Raw genomic sequence first — 21,365 nt, forward strand, 5'->3', positions numbered from 1 at the left:
GCTTGGATGGGCATCTTAGTCAGCATGGACCAGTTGGGCCAAAGGGCCTGTTTCCATGCTGTATGACTCTATGTGGAATGGCATACAGAGGGGGAAAATTAATTTACAACGGAAGCATAACCACTTTAAGACAAAGGAGGCTGAAGTGTGTTGTTGCTTCTGGCTGAGTGCTTTTCCATTGAGATGGTAGTGCTCACGGAATGCATCCACTAATCTTCTGCCTTCATTCTACAACCACTTCTCACTGCCAGACGAGAATGTGTCCTGACAATTTCATGGCCGTTTTCTGTCTTTCATGGGTGTTGAACACAATTTTTTTCTGCAGAAAGACTTGGTGAATTGAAGAATATTTGGTAGCTGTAAGAGAGGAGGAAGGCTGCTCGTTAGTTAAGTGAAGAGGATGACACATAACCGTTGCTCACTTCCATGTAATTTTCCACCCTTGTCCAGGATTAGAAAACATGCTTGAAAAATGATATAAATTCATACGTGAGCCAACTATCAACTCACTGAACCAAAAATATTGTGCTTCCTTCATGCTTTCCCAGCCTACCGTTATAATTCTTAGCTTTATCAAGGCTTTGCTCTTAATTTAACATATCCCAGCAAATTCTTCTTATACTGCAGAGGAATTATGCCACTGAACTAGGATGGATATTTTAATGAGCTGGATCAGTGCTGGCCATAAGTCCTGGCTTCAGACAATACAGCCATAACTGCTGCATGGAATTTCTGAGCTTATCACTGTAATAACTTTAAGCTGTGAATCTACATAAATTATCAAGCAAAAAGTTTTCCTGGACATCAAAGGATGATTTGTTATCCTTCTCATAGCAGTGTGTATTATCTGTGTGTACCAGTTATAAACACTGTTACTAAATTTGGAAATTAACTGCTGTGAAAAAAATTGAAACTGTTTTCCTTAATTTCTTCTGTCTTCAGTATGGTATGATTTTTTAAAAAGGATACTTTTTTTTCTGCTGTACCTATTGAAGGGAAAATGTATTTTGACATTCTGATGTATTGATGACTTTTGGGAAAAAAAGCATTGCATACACTTGACCAAAAAGATCAATAAAGATAAATCGACATCATCTGAAATGAAATGATGTGTATTAGTGGCCCTCTTCAAAGACGCCATTTGTTAATAGCTTGCAAATATTATGGTATTTTTCAGCTAATCTTCAAGTCAGTAGGGATTTTTTTAATCACAGGGATTGTTGCGTTGAGTAGGATTATTTCTGAGAACGGTTGATTCCAAATATTGCTAGAAATATTCAGTAACTTGCCTGGTAGATTAGTTTAATTACACCCTTGTCAACTATTTCCAGACTTCTAGTTCTGTATTAAATACTTCAGTATCCAGACTACATTGCTTCCTTCTGCAAATAACTGACTCATGTAATTGAGGCTGTTTAAAAAAAAAATGTCCAGTCCAACTAATATTTGTCTCCTAAAGTGAAAGGCGTGTTAGGAAAGGCAGAGAGTGCAGCAGGATTCATACTGTACTTGGCAGTTAATTTCCAATAAAAGAGAGATTTGTTGTCCGACAGCATACTGTATTGCCAACATTAAATGCATGTGGTTGAGTTTCTAAAAATAAAGTTTGAGAGTTTTCCTAAAATGTTGCCTTTTGAGATGAAAAGCGGACCTGTTTACTTGAGGTGAGCCCATATTTTCATATTTATTAGTAAAACTCATTTTATGAGAAGTTAAATTTTTGCTTAATTTCGACCATGGGCAAATATAACGTGTTTCCAAAAACTTCCTGAAGAACAACTTGGATCTGCAATGTGACTGCAGTAAAATGATAGATTTCAGGTGGCCAGGTCAAATCTTAAGTGGGATTTAGAGTGAAATAAAATGATCAGTTCCCCACTCTTCAGGTGCGACATCAAAATAAATAGCCGAGAAATTGTGTGGCTCCGTTAAAAGCGCAGTAAATGAGTGGGGCATGACATTCTGTTGGAGGGTCTCCAACTGCAGAAATTCTGTTTAACATGAGGCCCAAGATGTTATGCATCACACAATGCCTTCTGCTCTCAAAGGTTTTCCTTTCAAACCAGAATAGTTATCAAGTAAGTAATGGTAGTGGGCCATGGGTGAGAAGGAATGGGGGTAAGGGGGTGGGAGGGAGATAGGCAATGGTGAGGGAGGGAAGGTCATATATCTGTTGACTTTAAGGGTTGGGTTGGGTCCCTGGTAGACCATCTCATTTGGCTGCAGTTGAGAATCAGGTATCAGAAGAGGAAAGATGGGAGAAGTTGGAATTGTTGGCGAGGGGAGTGGCTGGATGAGGAATCAATTTGGCTGGAGGTTGTGTGCGTATTGTCAGAGGATCCACGGTGGATGTGTTGAGCAAAGTACCAGAAGAGTGGACTAGGCAGCAATTCAGTGGGGGGGGCTTTGGCTCAGGAGGGTTCAGGAGTGAGATTGGTGGTGATGGGGTTGTGCAGGAGATTGGTGAGGAGATTGGGAACAAAGCTGGTGAAGGAAGGATTCAGGTGGGGGATTATGAAGGTTGCCGGGTGAAGGATTGTAGGTGCTAGGGGTATGGGTGTAGGCAAGTCAGACAGCAATTGAGTGGGGGCTAACTGTGGGGACTTTGAAAGAGCCACCACAATAGGTTTGTTACTTCTAGAGGGCCTATCTAAAGTAGGTTTCCAGCTCCAGACTTCACAGCCAAGGATCTGCTCAGGCAAAATCCTTTAGCAATGAAACAAGCTTCCCAAGGTGTAGAACCACAAGGTAATAGAGCAGAGAAGCAGGCCTTTCGGCACACTGAGCCCATGCCCAACCATCAAGCCATCAAGTACCCATTTACAATAATCCAGCATTAACCCATTTTATTCCACCCCCATGTGCTTCATAATCTACCCCTCCCAACAACCATACCACTCACCAACACGTTAGGGGCAATTAGCCAACTCACATATCTTTGGGATGAGGGAGGAAACTGGAGCACCCAGAGGAAACGCACGTTATCACAGGAAGAACATACAGACTCCAAACAGATATTTAGCACAGATACAGATGATCATGGCACCATATGACCTAATTTCAAGACCAGGGAAAATGTGGCATCCACTTTCCACATTGCAGTCTTCCAGAAACAGAACTGAACTAAATGACCTGTTAATGTCTTTCTTCAATGATGAGGGATGGAATGTTGAACCAATTTTAGTTCATTCAGTAAATAATCCAAAAAATCTCTAATGCTCTACCAATATATAAAAAATAAGGAATGTTCAGGTGGAGCCACAATAGAATGAGCTTTAGATCCTAGATACTGCGGTGGGACTTCTAACCACCTTAATTAGGGATGAGTATACTTTCAAATAAACCAACCTTATTTAAGGAGATGGATATTGAGAAAGATACTGTTGGTGCAAGGTTATAGACTCAAACTAATGGAATAATTTAAAGCTAAGGCCAGGATTTTGGAAGTCAGTTCTACATAATTTGGTATGTTTGTAGGGTAGATCTAAAGACATTATCAACAGAAGCATTGGAAATATGAGTCTGCAGGCTGCAGAGGTGTGGGTGATGGTTTCAGAACAGTTTGCGACATGAAGGGCAGTGTTGCAGAATTAATTTGTGCTGGTGAATCAGATGTGGGTTTGAATGAGAATCAGGTTCCTACAACTCATTTGCTTAGGAATGTTCAGTAGATCAATGGCAAAACTTTCACACCATCTGTACAACTTCCCCAGCTGGTAAAACTGTCACATGTTAAACTCCAGGAGAGCTGCACCGCTGCTAGTTGAACTGCATGTAAGCTATAAGAAAAAGTATTTTACAGATAGTGACACAGGCATTCAAGTATTAAAACTTCAATACATAGCTCATGGATGCATATACCAGAGCACTGGTATCTTAATCATTTTAATACACCTTTATATGTACCTGGGACACTCTATTTTTGTATTCCTGGAGCAACATCTATTTTTGTAGTAAATTCAGTTTTTGTTTGGAATAAATACAATTTCTTCCTGCTTCAAATAAACATACCAACCAAACTATCCTGATGGAATGGATTGCTTTATTTTTCACTAAGCAGAATATTGCAGAGAAATGCCTGATTGAGCTTTGAAAATAAATGTGGAATTGTAATTTCACCTTCCACATACTTATTAATGCAGCATTTACAATGTAATGCTGAGGCACAGTATTTGGATAGATTGCAATCATAGATTGCAGTGCTTACAAATTACATTACTATTGATTCTGTAATGCAAATTACTGCAGGTTATGAAGATGTGGATTATAGTTTCAGAATAGTCTGGGACAAGAAGGACTTTCTTGCAGTTTAGTTGTGGTGACCATCCCAGGTGAAGGACAATTGAAAGAGAACCAGCATCCTAGAATTCAGTTGTGAAAAGTGAAGAATTCTAGGACCAGGGTCAATGGCATTTGTAAAGATGACAGAAAGAGTGGGTTAAGTTGGAGAATCCCTCAAGTTGAGTGGGTGGGTGAGGGGGCAAGTTCAGTTCAGCACATCGGGTTCCTTCACTTTTTTTTCTTTTTCCAGAAATAAACTATAATTCATAAAATGTACAGTTATGTAATACAGGACATTGGTTTGTCTTCATTCACAATATTAAGCACTTATTACATTCACTCAAAATATCTACATAATGTCAACACAGCTCCAGTGTGTCATTCTCAAATGTTCCATTAGCGATAATTTAGAGAGGTTATTATTGCAGGGCCCAACTGCTCAGTGTGTAGTGGTGGGAGGATGCTGAACTCTGGTCTTTCCCCACAGAGCCTTTCTGGTGGCTGCACTAAGCTTCTGTGTGTCCTTTAGCATGTAGTCTTCAGCGTTGGACTGTGCCAACCTGCGGCTTTCAATTGCGGACAACTCCTTGCACGGGAGGTCCAGCAGAACAAAGTGTGCCTTTCACCGAGTTGATGACCAGCAATCGATGTTTGTCTCACTCCCTGGGAATAGCCTGATGACTCTTTGTCCTGCAGCTGCTTGGAATGAAGCTCCACAAAGACCACATTGCAAATAATAATGCCATTGTATATCAAGGGTAGATGCCTCGTCTCTCCCTTGTTGCGAAGGTCATTGTGTGATGCAAATGTTACTTATCACTTATCAGTTCATGCCTGTCTTGGTCTTACTGCATGCAGGAATGAGTTGCATCATTTGCTAAGGAGTTACAAACAGAGTTGAACTTATACAGTCATTAGTGAACATCCCTACTTCTGACCTTACAACGAAAGACAGCACAGCTGAAGATGGTTGGGCCAAAGACATTTATTTGAGGAACTGTGGAGGTGCCTCGGGACTAGGATGATTGACTTCTGACCACCATTTTCCTTTGTGCAAAGCATGACACCAACCATGGAGTCATACCCATTGATGCCCATTGACCAGCTTTATCAGGGCACCTTGATGCACAGTTGATCAAATGCTATCTAAGAGTCAATGGTAGACACTCCCCTGAAGAATTCATCCCTTTGGTCCACATTTGGACCAAGGTTCTAAGATATGCTGCACATTTACAGAAGATGTGTGCTTTAATGGACCTTCGGATTCAATGTGCAATTGGACATCCATCAGAGTTTATACAGCATGGTGAGTTCATCTCATTGGGTGTCAAACAAATGGGGTTTTAGCTGCTGTGGTTTCTGGAATCTTGTGGAAAAAGTCACCCTAACCCATAAAAATGGGTAGCATGTGCATCGGAGGGTAGCCAGGAGGACTGAAAACCACAAGTTGTTTAAGCTCAATGGAGTGCTGTAGTGTACACTGTCGGTGGGGCACCACTGTTGAGATCAGACACCTAAAAGAATGCTCAAAGCTCACGACAATCGTTTCCTTTTGTAAAAATGTCCCAGAGAAGTGATTTTTAAGAAAAGGCTTTGTTTAATGTTTTTTTAACGTGAGTACTATCCATCTAGTGGTTGGCCTTTCAGCCAGAACATTTGTTATGAAGTCATTTCCAAGATCATCCTGACATAACGACATAAGGATTAGGAGCAGGAATAGGTCACATGGTTCCTTGAGCCTACTCCATAATTCAATACAATCATAGGTGTTCTGACATTCACATTAACTCTACTGATCCCCATAATCCTAGATTTCTCTACAGTTCAAAAATCTATTTATTTCAGCCTTGAGTGCATTCAATGATTCAGGTTCCATAGCTCACTGGAGTAGACAGTTCCAATGATTCACAAAACCACTTGAAGAAGAAACTTCTCTTCATCTCAATCTTAAATGACTGACCCTTTACGGTGATGCTATGCGCCCCCCCCCCCAGTTCAAGATTCCCACAATGTATTCTCTCAGCATCTAGACTGCCAATCCCTCTCAAGATTTTACGTATTTTATTAATCTTCTCATTCTGACCAGCAGAAAGCATAAGCCTGACTTTATCAATTATTCCTCAAAAGACAACTCCTTTATCCCAGGAACTAAACTGGTGAAGCTTTTCTGCACTGACTCCAATGCAGGTGTATCCATCTATAAGTAAGGAGACCAAAAATGTGCACAGTAATTCAGCTGCAGTCTCACCCACAGAATGAATGTGGGAACAAGGCTTGCTTAAGGGGAGTACCAACCACAGTAGCGTAGGTCGTTCTGAAAATTGCAACACTACTTTGAATGTAGAAGTTGAGGAGATGGCAGGACAAAAGAAAAATATGGATGTTAAAAGGATGGGTCCCAAACTTGGAGAGGCTGAGAAAGTGGATGGACAAATTAGACGCGAGGAAGTTGGGTATGTGGTTTTTCAAATGGACCTGCTTGAAAATTCCAGAGGATTCAAGGTCAGGATGGTTGTAGACTGCCTGCCATGTGAGAGAAGCAGAAACCACTACCAACTCTTTATTTTTCTTTGCTTACTAACTCAGTAATTACTCATAAAGACTTTGGTGATGATATCATTGCCTTCCTTTGGATAATTTTGCATCCTTTTAGAAACTGGAGGAGGAACTCCCAGGGACTGAAAGAATCAAGGAATTTGCTTCTGTTGGATTCTTTCATGACTTTGGGACGTTCCAAAAGGCTTTACAGTCACTAAGGTACTTCTCATAGTGTAGTTACTGTAAGAATTCTTGTACTCGTCTCACACTTACTCCCCCAAATTATATTTATTGGAACAACGTTGTAATTATTCCAACTGTACCTGCATTTAGAAGCTTTGAAGTAGTACTGTCCATACAACCTTTGAAGCGGTATTTGTTTTTGCATTAATAGTATTTTTGCAATATCAATGTAATTTAGACCCTGGATACAGCCTTGATAAGGTAAGATTTTTAATATAAAGGCTTGACTCATCAAGGTAAATAAGTGTGTCTAGCTGCTCAGCTGCCTTCTGAACTCTCAGGACCAGGTTATTAACAGGAGTTCTACAAGGCAAATCAAATAACAGCCATGGCTCTATCAGGTATGGGCATGCATATTCATCTCTTGGAAGTGCTGATACCAAGGTGTTGACTGGAGTAAAACCCATTCATTCCTCTTAGTTATGACAGTAAATTCTAAACCAGCATAGAGTCCCATCAACTTACCTTATTCATGGAGTTATGCAGCATGGAAACAGGCCCCTCGGCCCAACCAGTCCATGGCGATCAAGATGCCTATCTACGCTAATCTCCTTTGCCTGTGCTTTGCCCATATTCCTCTAAAGCTTTCCTATCCAAGTACCTGTCCAAATGTCTTTTAAACGTTGTAATTGTACCCGCCTCTGCAGTTTCCTCTGGCAGCTCGTTCCACATGCTCACTACCCTCTGTATGAAAAAGTTGCCCTCAGGTCCCCTTTTCCCCTCTCACCTTAAACGTATGCCGTCTAGCCTTAGACTCCCCCTTCCCTGGTAAAAAGATTCTGACCATCTACCCTATCTATGCCTATCAACATTCCTGTGAATATTTTCTACCTTCTCTCTAACTTAATCACATCCTTCTTGTAACGTGGCAACCCACAAATGCACACAGTACTCCAAAGCCTTCAGAAAAACAGTACAAAAAATGAGTGAGAAAAAGAAACATAAGTTTAAACTAGTTTCGCGATGAGTTATTTCTTACAATCACAACTCAATTAAGAAAAACAGTACAAAAAATGAGTGAGAAAAAGAAACATAAGTTTAAACTAGTTTCGTGATGAGTTATTTCCTACAATCACAACTCAATCATCATAGTTTTGAATATTGATTGTTCTGCACAGACTCAGAAAGAGACTGATTAAAGTAGGCCAGAACTTTGAACGAGTTATATTTCTGCAGTTATTTCTGTTCCCCAATAGGCTGCCCTGAAGGTATCATAATAGTTCTTAAATTGGCAGCTTTATCTATAGCTAGCACCTTGATAAATAATGTACGTAAGTTGGGCCTGGATCAAGATCTATAAAAGGCACTTAAATCCTTGAGCTGGTTCAGTGGTTAGGCACTTTGACTGGTATCCTTTAATGGTTAAGTTTACCTGATAATAACTGAGAATGTTGACTTAGGAGAAAGCCATTCAAGCTGCTTTAAGGTAGCACTGGGGTATTTTTTGCCTAGGATAGCAGTGAGCTCTTCAACAAATCAGGGGTGGAGTTAACATTATCACATGACATGATTTCCACCCCCCCCTCCCCCCCCCCCCCCCCCCCCCCCTGCCTCACCCTCCTCGACACTGCCCAACACAAGCTGAAGAACACCAGGAGAAAAGAACTGTAGGAGCTATTTGACCAGGAGGTTTGGGACTGAGGAGCAATTGCAGCCTGACTGACTGTCAGACAAGCTACACTGATCAGCCTAAGTAAGAGCCAGGGGCAGAGACACCATTTGGCCTGGGTAAGGGCCATGAGAACAGATGAATCTACAGGGATCCTTGCCAAGATTGTCACACTACCTTGGACATCATGCAGACTATTGTGCCTACTGCTCTTTTAGCTGCTGTCCAGGATGCAGCAATGTGCTTTGTCGACCTTAGATATAATGTACAATTTTTGTTATCAGTACAACTGAAAGTTACATCATTTAATGTAGGCTAATCAGTCAAAACTCCAAAATCACTGCTGCCACGTAGAAGATGCAGCAACCAGCCCTCGCACATCAAATCCTACAAACAGCAATGAAATAAGTGATGAGATCATTTGTTTTCGGAATTGGTTGAAGAATAAATACTAGCCAGAACGATAGGAAGCCCCCATTCCCTTTTAGATACTGCTTTGTTTATCCACTTGAGTAGGTTGCTGAAAGCTTAATTTGAAGTGTTATTTTAAAGATGGCATCAGCTGAGAGTATGGTCTCTGTGGTCTGGAGTGAAGTTTGAACTTACAGCCTAGTAGAGTCGTAGAGCAATACAACACGGATACAGGCCCTTCGGCCCAACCAGTCCAGGCCGACCACGGTACCCACCCACTGCGTTCGGCCCATATCCCTCCAAGTCCCACCCCTCCATGTACCTATCCAAGTGCTTCTTAAATGATACTATTGTACCTACCTCACCCACTTCCTCTGGCAGTTCATTCCATGTACTCACCACCCTCTGCGTGGAAACGTTGCCCCTCAAGTCCCTTTTAAATCTTCCCCCTCTTACCCTAAATCTATGCCCCCTAGTTTTGGACTCCCCTACCTTGGGGAAAAGGCTGTTACCGTCCACCTTATCTATGCATCTCATAATTTTAAACATTTCTACAAGGTCGCCTCTCATTCTCCCATGTTCCAAGGAATAAAGACCCAGCCTGGCCAACCTCTCCCTATAACTCAGGCCCTTGAGTCCTGGCAACATCCTTGTAAATCTTCTCTGCACTCTTTCCAGTTTAACCACGTCTTTCCTATGACAGGGGGACCAAAACTGTACCCAGTGCTCCAAGTGTGGCCTCACCAATGATTTATACAACTGCGACATCGTGTCCCAACTCCTATGCTCAGTGCCCTGACTGATGAAGGCCAGAGGCAAGAGTGCTACCAGTTGAGTTAAAGCTGTCTGGAAAAAAGTGAAACTATTCAGCATGTCAAGCAGCATCTGAGGAGAGAAAAATGGAATGTAAGAAGCAGGAGCAGGATTGAGGCCTTTCAAACCTTCTTTATCATTTATTAAGATCATATGTGATTCAGTCTCAACATCACTTTCCCACTCTGTCCCCTTACCTCTTGACTCCCTTATAGTCCAAATGTATATCAATCTCTGCCTTACATTCAATGACTCCCCCTCCACAGCATTCTGGGGTAGTGGGTTCAGATGAGTCACGACTCTCTGGGAGATGAAATTCCTCTTCATCTTCACTTTAAACAGGTAATCTCTGAATCAATGCACCCTAACTCCAAATACCCTCACAAGGAGAAATGCCGTCTCAGCATCAACCCTGTCATATCTCACTGAGTCTTGTACGTTTCTATAAGATCACCTGTCATTCATTTAAAGTCCAATGAATGTAGGCCTAACCTGCTCAACCTGCCTTCATATATTAACCCTTTCATTTCCAAAAATCAGTCACCCACTCGGGTCATTCTCTTTTCTCTCCTCTCCCATCAGGCAAAAGATACAGGAGCCTGAGGGCACATACCACCAGGCTCAAGGACAGCTTCTATCCCACGGTGATAAGACTATTGAACTGTTCCCTTATACGATGAGATGGATACTTGACCTTACAATCTACCTTGTTATGACCTTGCACCTTATTGTCTACCTGCACTGCACTTCCCTGTCGCTGTGACACTTTACTCTGTATTCTGTTATTGTTTTTACCCTGTACTACCTCAGTGCACTGTGTAATGAATTGACCTGTACGAATGGTATGCAAGACAAGTTTTTCACTGTACCTCGGTACAAGTGGCAATAATAAACCAATATCATTACCAATACCAATCAACCTAGTGAATCTTCTCTGCACTTTCTCCAATGCAAGTACATCTTTCCTTAAATATGGAGACCAATCTGTATGCAATACTCCAGGTGCAGTCTCACCAGTAACCTGTGAAGTTGCATCAAAACATTCCTGTTTTTATATTCAACAGCCCTTGCAATAAAAGCTAATATTCCATTAGCAGGCACAGTAGTGTAGTGATTAGCATAACACTATTACAGCGCCAGTGACCCGGTTCAATTCCGGCTGCTGTCTGTAAGGAGTTTGTATGTTTTCCCAGTGTCTGAGTGGGTTTCCTCCGGGTGCTCCGGTTTCCTCCCACATTCCAAAGACGTACGGGTTAGGAAATTGTGGGCATGCTATGATGGTGTCGGAAGTGTGGCGACACTTGCGGGCTGCCCCCAGCACACTCTACGCAAAAGATGCATTTCACTGTGTGTTTCGATGTACATGTGACTAATAAAGGCATCTTATGTCGTATTTGCTGTACCTGCATGTGAACCCTTTGCACTGGGACCCCCGAGTTCCTTCACAAAGCATCATTTTGCAGTCTCACTGCATTTAAATAATAATTTGCCTTTTCATTCTTCCTTCTAAAGCCAATAACCACAATTTCTCACATACTCCATCTGCCAACGTCTTGCCCTCTCACTTAACTCATCTATATTTCTTTGTAAGCTCTTTGTGTCCTCCTCATAACTTGTTAAACTGCCGACATCATCAGCAAATTTGGCTGCAGTACACCTGGTCCCTTTGTACAACTGATCAATATAGAAAGTAAACGTTTGAGGGTCCCATCACCAATCCTTATGGCACATTCAAACGGAGGCAAATTTAGGTAACATGTTGGGTCAGTGCTCTCTGATGAAACACCATCAACCTGAAACGTTAACGCTGTTTCTCTGTTCTGGATGCTACTTCATCTGGTATTGGTATTGGTTTATTATTGTCACTTGTACCGAGGTACAGTGAAAAGCTTGTCTTACAAACCGATCGTACAGGTCAATTCATTACACATTGCAGTTACATTGAGTTAGTACAGAGTGCATTGATGTAGTACAGGTAAAAACAATAACAGTACAGAGTAAAGTGTCACAGCTACAGAGAAAGTGCAGTGCAATAAGGTGCAAGGTCACAACAAGATAGATCGTGAGGTCATAGTCCATCTCATTGTATAAGGGAACCGTTCAATAGTTTTATCACGGTGGGGTAGAAGCTGTCCTTAAGTCTGGTGGTACGTGCCCTCAGGCTCCTGTATCTTCTACCCGATGGTAGTAGAGAGTGCATTGAGGTAGTACAGGATAAAAACAATAACAGAATACAGAGTAAAGATCTGCTGTGTAAATTCAGAATTTTCTGCTTTTACATTAGATGTGTAGCTTATGCAGTATTTTGCTCTAGTATTAAGGTCTGTGTTAGAGGGCAGCCCTCAGTAAATATAGATTCTGGTAAGGGTTGATGCCGAAATTCACTTGATTCATGCAATGTATGTTTTGTTTGTGGGGTCCCCTGATGGTACAGTTGATTCTGACAGTGAACAGTTCCTCACAGCCAGGGGAGTCCTAGATGTGGTCCCTGATCTGCACAGAATTTGCTGTTCACAGGGTAGTGACTCCACCTATCCTCAATGCCTCTGTATCAGTCAGGGAAGGAAGATCTGACTGCTCCATCCCTAGGTCTGAAGTGAAGGAGAATGAACTGCAATCCTTACTTCAGTGCTTATGATGATATATTATGAAAGTGTACAGGTAAATAATTAATGGATTTTACATTTATGGTGAGAGGAGGTAGGTGTGGAGGCCTGATCATTGGAGGCATTTAAGGGGGAGATAGATAGGTATCTAATTAGTCAAGGTATCAAAGGATATGGGGATAAGGCCGGAAATTGGGGCTAGATAGGAATAGTATTAGTTTAGCTCATGGAGCAGACTCAATGGGCCGAATGGCCTACTTCTGCTCCTTTGTCTTGTGATCTTGTGACCTTGGTCAGAACAGACATGAGGGGTAGGTTTTTTTTACTGAGAGAGTGGTGGATGCCTTGAATGCGTTGCCTGATAGGGTGGTGGAGGCAAATTCACTGGGGGCTTTTAAAAGGGGCTTGGATGGGCACATGAATGAGAGGAAAATAGAGGGATGTGGAGTTTCTGCAGGTAGAAGGGATTCGCTATGTTGGCACAAGATTGTGGGTGGTATGGCCTGTTCTGTGCTGTACTGTTCTATGTTCTATTACTTCTTGTACTTAATATGTTATATTCTTGTTTCTTTTTGCATTAATTAAATGCTTCAGCTGGGTTTCGGAAGCAGATATTTACTCTGCCATCGGTTGTTATGAACTGGAGATTTTTCTTTGTCATTATAGCTAAGTTAAGAAAGGGACACCGAGGAATCTAATACAGCTCAGTTGGATTTAAAGAGTACTTTTATTCAACCCCTTGAATCTGGAAAGGAATACTTATACGGGTTATACAAGAAATCCTTGTCCATGTGCTATGCGTGACAAAGGGATAATTGCTTTATTTATCGATACCCAGTAAGTGGAGAAAACATTTACCTTTTGGCATAGTATGAATGAAAATTTACTGTGGGAAAAAATATTCACTTGCAAAGACTCAATTACATTGCAGAATAATGACTTTAAAGCCATGATATTAAATGATGCCATGTCTTGCATCTAATATTGTTTAATAATACTTTTAATGTTGTAAGTGTTCACCATAGGACCCAGCATGGTAAGCATATTAAGGTACCATTAAAATAGGAAATGATGTAGAAGAAGCTTAGATTCATTTTGGAGTTGGTTATTCAGATTCACCTCCCAACTTTAGTAGACAGTAAATAATTTCCCTGCAGCATTGCTTGCCTTCTTTACTTTTACTTGGAGTTGATTGAGATATCACAGTTACCTGTTATCAATTTGTTTTGATCTTTTTGGGTAACTTTCTTTGATCTTAATACATCCACTAACTCTTCATCTCTTTTACTTTATAACAGGAGAAGTATGCGAACCCAACCCATGTGAGAATGGTGGTACCTGCATGACAGGGTTGGCAGATGAACCTTTTTCATGTGAGTGTCCTGATGGATTCACAGGTCCCAGCTGTTCTAGTATTGTGGAGGTTGGTAAGTGCAAGCACAGACCATGGCAACACCTCTTTCCTGCATGCCTATCTCTTCAAAATCTCTTCTAACAAGACAGAATATTAACCTGTGCCATGTGACTGGCTAACAGTACTCAAGCATCTGCTGTATTCTTATTGTCTTGTCCTGTGTTGTATCTTTAAATGCTTGCATTTGTTATTATTCATTATATATTACAGACTGGTCCCACAGAGGTAATTGTGGGAGAATATAATAGAAAGATTTATCTGTGTAAGAACCTTTAAAATAATTAGGTTTAGCGATTATGAAATATTTTTTAAAAGCAGTGTTATGGCTCAACATTGACCACAGGGTAATAAGAATGAAACCTGTTTCAGAAGAACATTACTGTAACTGTCCAACATATACACATCAACTTAGCTTATTGTAAGAATAAATATCATAAGAAATTTATTTTAATTACTTAAAAGAGATTGATGCATAATATAAATGGAGAGCTCTGAGATACGATTTGTAACTCAGCATTCATTGAGTGTTAGGTCAACATAAGCATGCAAGACAAATTATATTTAACATAACGTACTTGATATAAATATTTAATGGGTGCAGCAAGATACAACTTTATGTAATGGAATTGGTTACTGGAAAAATCAAGGCAGAGTAAATACTTTCCTCTTAAGATAGACTAATTTATTTTTTCAACCAGAATGAAACTCATTCTTTACTTTATAACTTTAACTTTATTTATACAGCACGGTAACAGGACCTTCCGCCCCAATGAGCCCGTGCTACCCAATTACACCCAAGTTAATCTACTAACCCGTACATCTTTGGAATGTGGGAGGAAACCGGAGCACCCGGAGGAAACCCACACAGCCACGGGGAGAACGTACAAGCTCCTTACAGACAGTGGCGGGAATTGAACCCAGATCGCTGGTGCTGTAATAGCGTTACGCTAACCGCTACACTACCATGCCTGCCCTAATCTCTGAAATATAAACTGCAGATTTTTAGGAGCGTGAGTCCATGTGTGTACTGCTTTGACTTATCTTCAAAAATTTAACATTACCAAGAACTTCTGTGGTCATATGTAGTTTGAATCTAAAGTTATTGAGAATAATATCAAAAGCTAAGTCAAGGAGACTGCACATAACTAAACAATTCTGTGTTCAGATATAGCTACATCCACCAAGACCAATTCGCACTAGGCCTCATTACGTATGTGCCTAGAGACATGGACGGGAACAGACTTCCAGTATAAGTTAGAGATGACACCAGGGCAACATTTACCACATGTGGCACCAAGTGACTAAGTAAAGTGAATTCATTGTGGATCAGAAGAAAACCTCTCAGTGGCTGAACTCATTTTAGCAGAAAGAATGAAAAGAGACAATAAAGGTTAACTGGTACAACCCTAAAGGGTGTGTATAGATATTTATGTGTATATGTTTGAAATTGGCAGACAGTTGCAGGAATGGTCTGTCAAGCATATGGGAACTTGGGCTTCATTAGTAGAGGCATAGAGTACAGATGCAGGGGGTTATGCTAAGCAGAGTCAGAGAGTCGTAGAGTCGTACAGCATCGAAAAGGCTCCTTAGGCGTATTATGTCCATGCCCATCAATCAGAATCAGATTTATTATCACTGACATCTGATGTGAAATGTGTTGTTTTTCCGGCAGCAGTACAGTGCAAAACATAAAATCTATAAATTACAAAAAATAAATAAATAGTGCAAAAGAAAAGGAATAATGAGGTAGTGTTTATGGGTACATGGACTGTTCAGTAATCTGATGGTGGAGGGGAAGCAGCTGTTCCTGAATCGTTGAGTGTGGGTCTTCAGGCTCCTGTACCTCCCCGATGGTAGTAACGTGAAGAGGGCATGTCCCAGATGGTGAGGATCCTTAGTGACGGATGCTGCAATCTTGAGGCACCGCCTCTTGAAGATGTCCTCGATGGTGGGGAACGTTGTGTCCATGATGGAGCTGGCTGAGTCTATTAATCCCAATTGCCTGCATTAGAAGCATTTCCTTCTATGTCTTGCACATTTACATGTCTGTCTAAATTCCTGTTAAATGTTGCAATTGTATAATCCTTATGAAACAAGGGTTCGGCCACAAATGGAGTATTGCATCTAATTCCAGTCATAGCACTTCACAAAGGAAGTAAAGCCCTGAAAGAGAGTGCAGAAGAAATTTACTGCAATGGTTCTGGGGATGAGGGTTTTCAGGCACACATTATAGTGGGTTAATTCTCCTTCAGGGAAGTAAATTCAGAGAAGATTTCAATGGAGATATATAGAGTCATGGCACATTTAGCAGAGATAAAGTGAGAATCACTTCCCACTAGCAGATGATTCAAGGACCAGGAGTCACAGATTTAAAGTGAAGATACAGAGGGAATGTGAAGAAAATATTTCTTATTGAATGTGAGGTCATGATCTTGAACTTACATCTGGAAGGCTGGTGAAACCAGATGCAATTAGGGTTTTCAAAAGTGGGAAGGACTGGGGATAGGACTGAGCAAATTGCTCAGCAAGAAGCCAGCTTTGACGCAATAGGCATAATGTCCTCTTTCTACATTGTAATGATTCTAGGATTCATAATGAGCACAAAGGAGAATGGTGCTGATTGTGGCTAACCAAGCATCTCAGCCACAGAATGGCTGCAGGAGTTCCTTAGAGCAGAACCCTAGTGATAACCATCTTCAAATGCTTCATCAAAGGCTCTCCCTTCATTAAGGGCAGAAATGAGTATGCACTCCAAAAGTTGTGCCATGTTCAGCTCTATTCTTTCTTCAGATAATGGAGCAAACTTTTCTTATGTCCAATGAAACTTGGCAAGTAACATTTGTTCAATGACTGTCTACAACAAATCAGAGTCCAGCCCTTCATCCTTGAAATTCAATGACACTATTGTCACTGGTTCTCTATGGTTAACATCCTGTCGCTGCTCTTGACCAGAAAATCAGCTGGTGTAGTCACAGGAATGCTACAAATACAGCAAGCGAGAGTCTAGGTTTTCTGTGACGACTGATCCACCTCCTGACTCACCGATAGATATAGATGCCTAAATATAGACATGCTCTCCATTTACATAGGTGCGATAGAATTTCCTGCACCTACCCAGATGAGTGTAACTACAATAACACTGTAAAAGCTCAACAGCATCCAGAAAATTGCAGTTCGATTCATTTGATTGGACCCTCTTCTGCTAGGCTAAAAATCTACCCTTTCCAATCCTCACATAACAGGGCTGCAGTACGTGCCAACTACAGGAACTTGCCACGTTTTCTGTGGCGGTACCTTCCAAACCCACAGCCTCCCCACCTAGGAGTTCAGCAGGTGAATGGGAATATCATCATCTGCAAGTTCTGCGCTACCTGATTTCGATACAACTCATTTCACAGACATTTAGTTAAATTTCTGTAACTTCCAAACTAATAGCATTGCAAGAGCATGGTTACTTCATGGACTGCAGTGGTCCAGAGGAGCATACAAACAAATGAGTTAAGAGCAGGAGTAGGCCACTTTGTTCCTTGAGTGTGTTCTGATATTCCATGAGGCGATGACTAATTTGGCTGTCCAATTAACTCTGCATTCCCACCTATATCTCTACCTTTTCATCCCCTTGCTTGTCAAAAATCCATTTTCCCCGCCTTAAGAAACATTCAAAGTCACATTCCTTTGAGAGAAAACGTTGCCTCATCTCTATCTTAAACAGGTTAATTCTGTTTATTTTTAAGCAGTAAACCCTAGTTCTAAATTTTCCTATAAGAGGAAGCAACTTCTCCACGTCCACCCTCTCAAGACTGCCGAGGATCTTATATGTTTCAGTCAAATCCGCTCCAACTCTTCTAAACTTCAGCAGTTCCAAGCATGGGCTATCCAACCTGACCTCATTCCATTTACTAGTCTGGTAACCTTTGTCTTCACTGTTTCCAATGCATTTACATCATCCTTCCTTAATGAAGGAGATCAATACAGTACATAGTACACCTGATGCCCAATATCAATGAAGCAAAGCCCTCCTTGTGCATTCATTCCCTCAAGCAATAAACAATAACATTTCTTTAGCTTTCCTAATTACTTGCTGTACCTGCATATTAGCCATTTGCAAACTACTCAGAGCTCTACAATCACTGATTGTTCAGATAATATGTTTCTTTTTGTATTTTTTACTGATAAAATGAATTATTTTACATTGTCTCTCTCGAGATTGCATTTGCCAGACCATTCACTCAATTTACCCACATCTTTTCGTAGCCTCCATATATCCACTTCACAACATATTTTTCTACCTACCTTTGTGCTTTCAGCACATTTAACATCCATATTTTTGTTCCTTTCATCCAAATCATTTGTGTAAGTTGTAAAATGTTGAGGCTGCAGTACTGATCCGTGTGGCACACCTCTTGTTACATCGAGCCAACTAGGAAAAATTACCAGTTTATGCCTGCTCTGTTTCCAGTTAGTCAGCCATCTTCTAACCATGCCAGTATGTTACCTCCCACATCATAAGCTTTCTTCCTCAATAAACTTTGACATAACACCTTATCAAATACCTTCTGGAAACCCAAGTTTGGTATACTTGTTATTTCTTCAAGGAATTCCAGTAAATTGATCAAACGTGATTTCACAAAACCAGGTTGAATTTGCCTTATTACCTTGATTTTTTTCTTAACGCTCTGCTGTCGTGTCTTTAATATCGGCTCCTAACACATTCCTGCTTTCTGTCCCAATGTTTGAATATAATATATCCAGGTCTTGCCAACAATGCCCATGTGCACAGAATGGATTTTGATTTGATGAACTTGCAGGAATCTCTGGCTTTGACTAGATTTCATTGAAACAAAGATTTGAAGGCATTTAGCTGAAGCCGAACCCTTGTTGGGGATATCTCAGACAGAAAGCACAGACGATTGATTATTTTGTCTTAAATCATTTCTTCTTTGGCTTTGTTCCAGGTTCAGAGCAAACTTTAAATGGTGAATGTCACAATCACAATTTTGTTTTAAGTTTGCTGACATACATTCAGTCATTAGTTCATTGATATTATGCAAATATTATTTATAGTTTGTACTCCCAATAAATTCTACATTGTACTTACATTTGGTAGTTTGCAAGAGAACTGAGAACAGAGGCAAGCCATTTAAAATAGAGTGGAGACACAAGAGACGGCAGATGCTGGAACCTGGAGCAACAGACAATCTGCTGGAGGAACTCGAAACGTTGACATTTCTTTTCTCCTACAGATGCTGCTTTGACCTGCTGAGTTCCTGCAGCAGATTGCTTGCTGTTTAAAAAAAGATTCTAAGCTTTTTTTTATATTCACTTCACCTTAATTCTGAAGCTGGCAAAATAAATTTCAGCATAGAAATTCAATCGCATGGTACATTTTATGCTCTACATGATTGAACTGAAGTGTATAATCTATCACAAAATACAATCCGCAATACCAGGGTGGGTCCTTCGAATTGGCCCATTGAATCCACACAGATTATCAAGAACCCATCTATGCAAATCCTACGCTAATACCATTTTATTCTCCCCCACATTCCCCTCAATTCCCCTCAGCTTCTACCCTTCACCTCCACCTTAGGGGTAATTTACAGTAGCCAATTAGGGTACTAATATCCATGTCTTTGGGACTTGGGATGAAACTGGAGCACCCAAGGAAGCCCAAGCATCAGTGAGAAAATGTGCAGACTCCAAGATGATAAGAGGCATAGATGGAGTGGACAGTCAGAGACTCTTTCCCAGGGTGACAATGGCTAACACGAGGGGACATAATTTTAAGGTGATTGGAGGAAGGTATAAGGGGGATGTCAGGGGTAAGTTTTTTACACAGAGAGTGGTGGGTGTGTGGAACGCACTGCCGGCAGAGGTTGTGGGGGGCAGATACATTAGGGACATTTAAGGGACTCTTAGATAGACACATGGATGATAGATAAATAGGGGGCTATGTGGGAGGGAAGGGTTAGATAGATCTTAGAGCAGGATAAAATATTGGCATAATGTTGTGGGCCGAAGGGCCTGTACTGTGCTGTAGGGTTCTCTGATCTATGTTCCACATAAACAGCACCAAAAGTCAGGATTGAACCTGGGTCACCGGAACTGTGATGCAGCAGAACTGCTATCTACACTATTGTGCCGCCCATACCTCTGAGATGCCTATGTATAGAGTCTGCTGGGGATGCAATTGTGAGATCAATCGTCATAAAAGAACTCACATGTGACATTGCTACACCAGTGTTCGTGGTCAAATATGTGGCAAAGAAGCCATCTGAGTCTCGGTTGGGACAACAGCTCCCAATATAGGAAGCAAGCCTGTTCTAACACTCCTTGAAAAGAGAGTCCTAACCTGAAGCATTATTGAGGGAGCTACAATGGAAGACAGAGATGGATTCTTCTCTTGTGCTCTGGATGGGCCAGATTTCTCAGCATTGTACAGGAGGAGGTGGTGGGAGTCAGATTTCTACCATCTTTAGGGAAAGTACTGCAGAAAGGGAGCCTGTCTGCTCCCATCCTTGCCCTAGATGTCGTTCTGTGCTGCCACAAAGTCCAACTGAGCACTGAGATGCAGGGTGCTGTTTCTGTGTCTATCCCAACATTCCTGCCATTGGGTGGCCTGCATGTAAACGACACCTTCCACCAATGATTCCTGTTGAGAACCACTGGTTTGTGAGCTGCATCCCTTTTTCTTTGTGCAAGGCATGAAACCAATTACTGGAGTGTTTTTGATTTGTCCAGCTTTTTTGTGAGCACAGCATACCCAGGTAGTTCTCTATAGTGCCGTTGCAACTGACTTGAACAGCTTGTTCTGGAGCAGAGGTCTTCATTACTAGAGCTGGGATGTTCTGTCGTCCTATAGACTTTGCTGTATCCAATGCTTTCAACAGGTTCTGTGTATAACATGGAGTGAATCAATTTGCCTGATTCTGCCTGCTGTGATGGTGAAGTTGTCAAGAGGTAGCCAGGATGGATTATCTACTCAGCATTTGTGACTGAACATGGTTATAAATGACTCTTTGGCATCCAGAAGCTGGCCCCATCATTGTTGAGTAAAAGCGCTTGGAGTACAGTGAAGCAAGCTTACCATAAACTACTGTATGGGTGGTTAAACTTAAATGAGTGATAAAATAAGCAATTTAGAAGTTTTGCCTGGGCTTCTGTCGCCAAGAGTGTAATTTAATTAGAATTTGTTTTCACTGGAACTCACTCCTGCCTTGTTTCCATGATCTTTTCTTTACAAGGATATGCATCTCAGCCTCTCTCTCAGTTCCCAGTGCCATTCAGTAACTGGCATTAACTGGATGTGAGGTAAACACCTCTCTAATTCCCAGATTTTGAGGGTACTATAATGTTCGATACATGTTGCAATTTTATCCACAATGAGTTAGAAGCAGAACAAAATAATTCACCCAGTTGTCTGCGCCTTTACTATTTCTTTGTAATTTGG

At 41.2% G+C, this 21,365-nt stretch overlaps 1 protein-coding gene across 3 annotated transcripts in view; it reads left to right on the forward strand.

The window, feature by feature from the left end:
• The window catches only part of LOC127572539 (EGF-like repeat and discoidin I-like domain-containing protein 3), a 222,526-nt gene that overhangs the window by 48,964 nt on the left and 152,197 nt on the right, over positions 1–21,365 (forward strand). For 2 of the 3 annotated variants that reach the window (XM_052019909.1, XM_052019910.1), the window contains exon 2: positions 13,800–13,928. In XM_052019909.1, the coding sequence (XP_051875869.1) occupies positions 13,800–13,928 (129 nt within the window). The remainder of the gene's footprint in view (positions 1–13,799; positions 13,929–21,365) is intronic. The other variant, XM_052019911.1, reaches the window with a different exon arrangement.

This window comes from Pristis pectinata, chromosome 7, assembly GCF_009764475.1.
Source record: "Pristis pectinata isolate sPriPec2 chromosome 7, sPriPec2.1.pri, whole genome shotgun sequence".
In the NCBI taxonomy this organism is placed as follows: Eukaryota; Metazoa; Chordata; class Chondrichthyes; order Rhinopristiformes; family Pristidae; genus Pristis; species Pristis pectinata.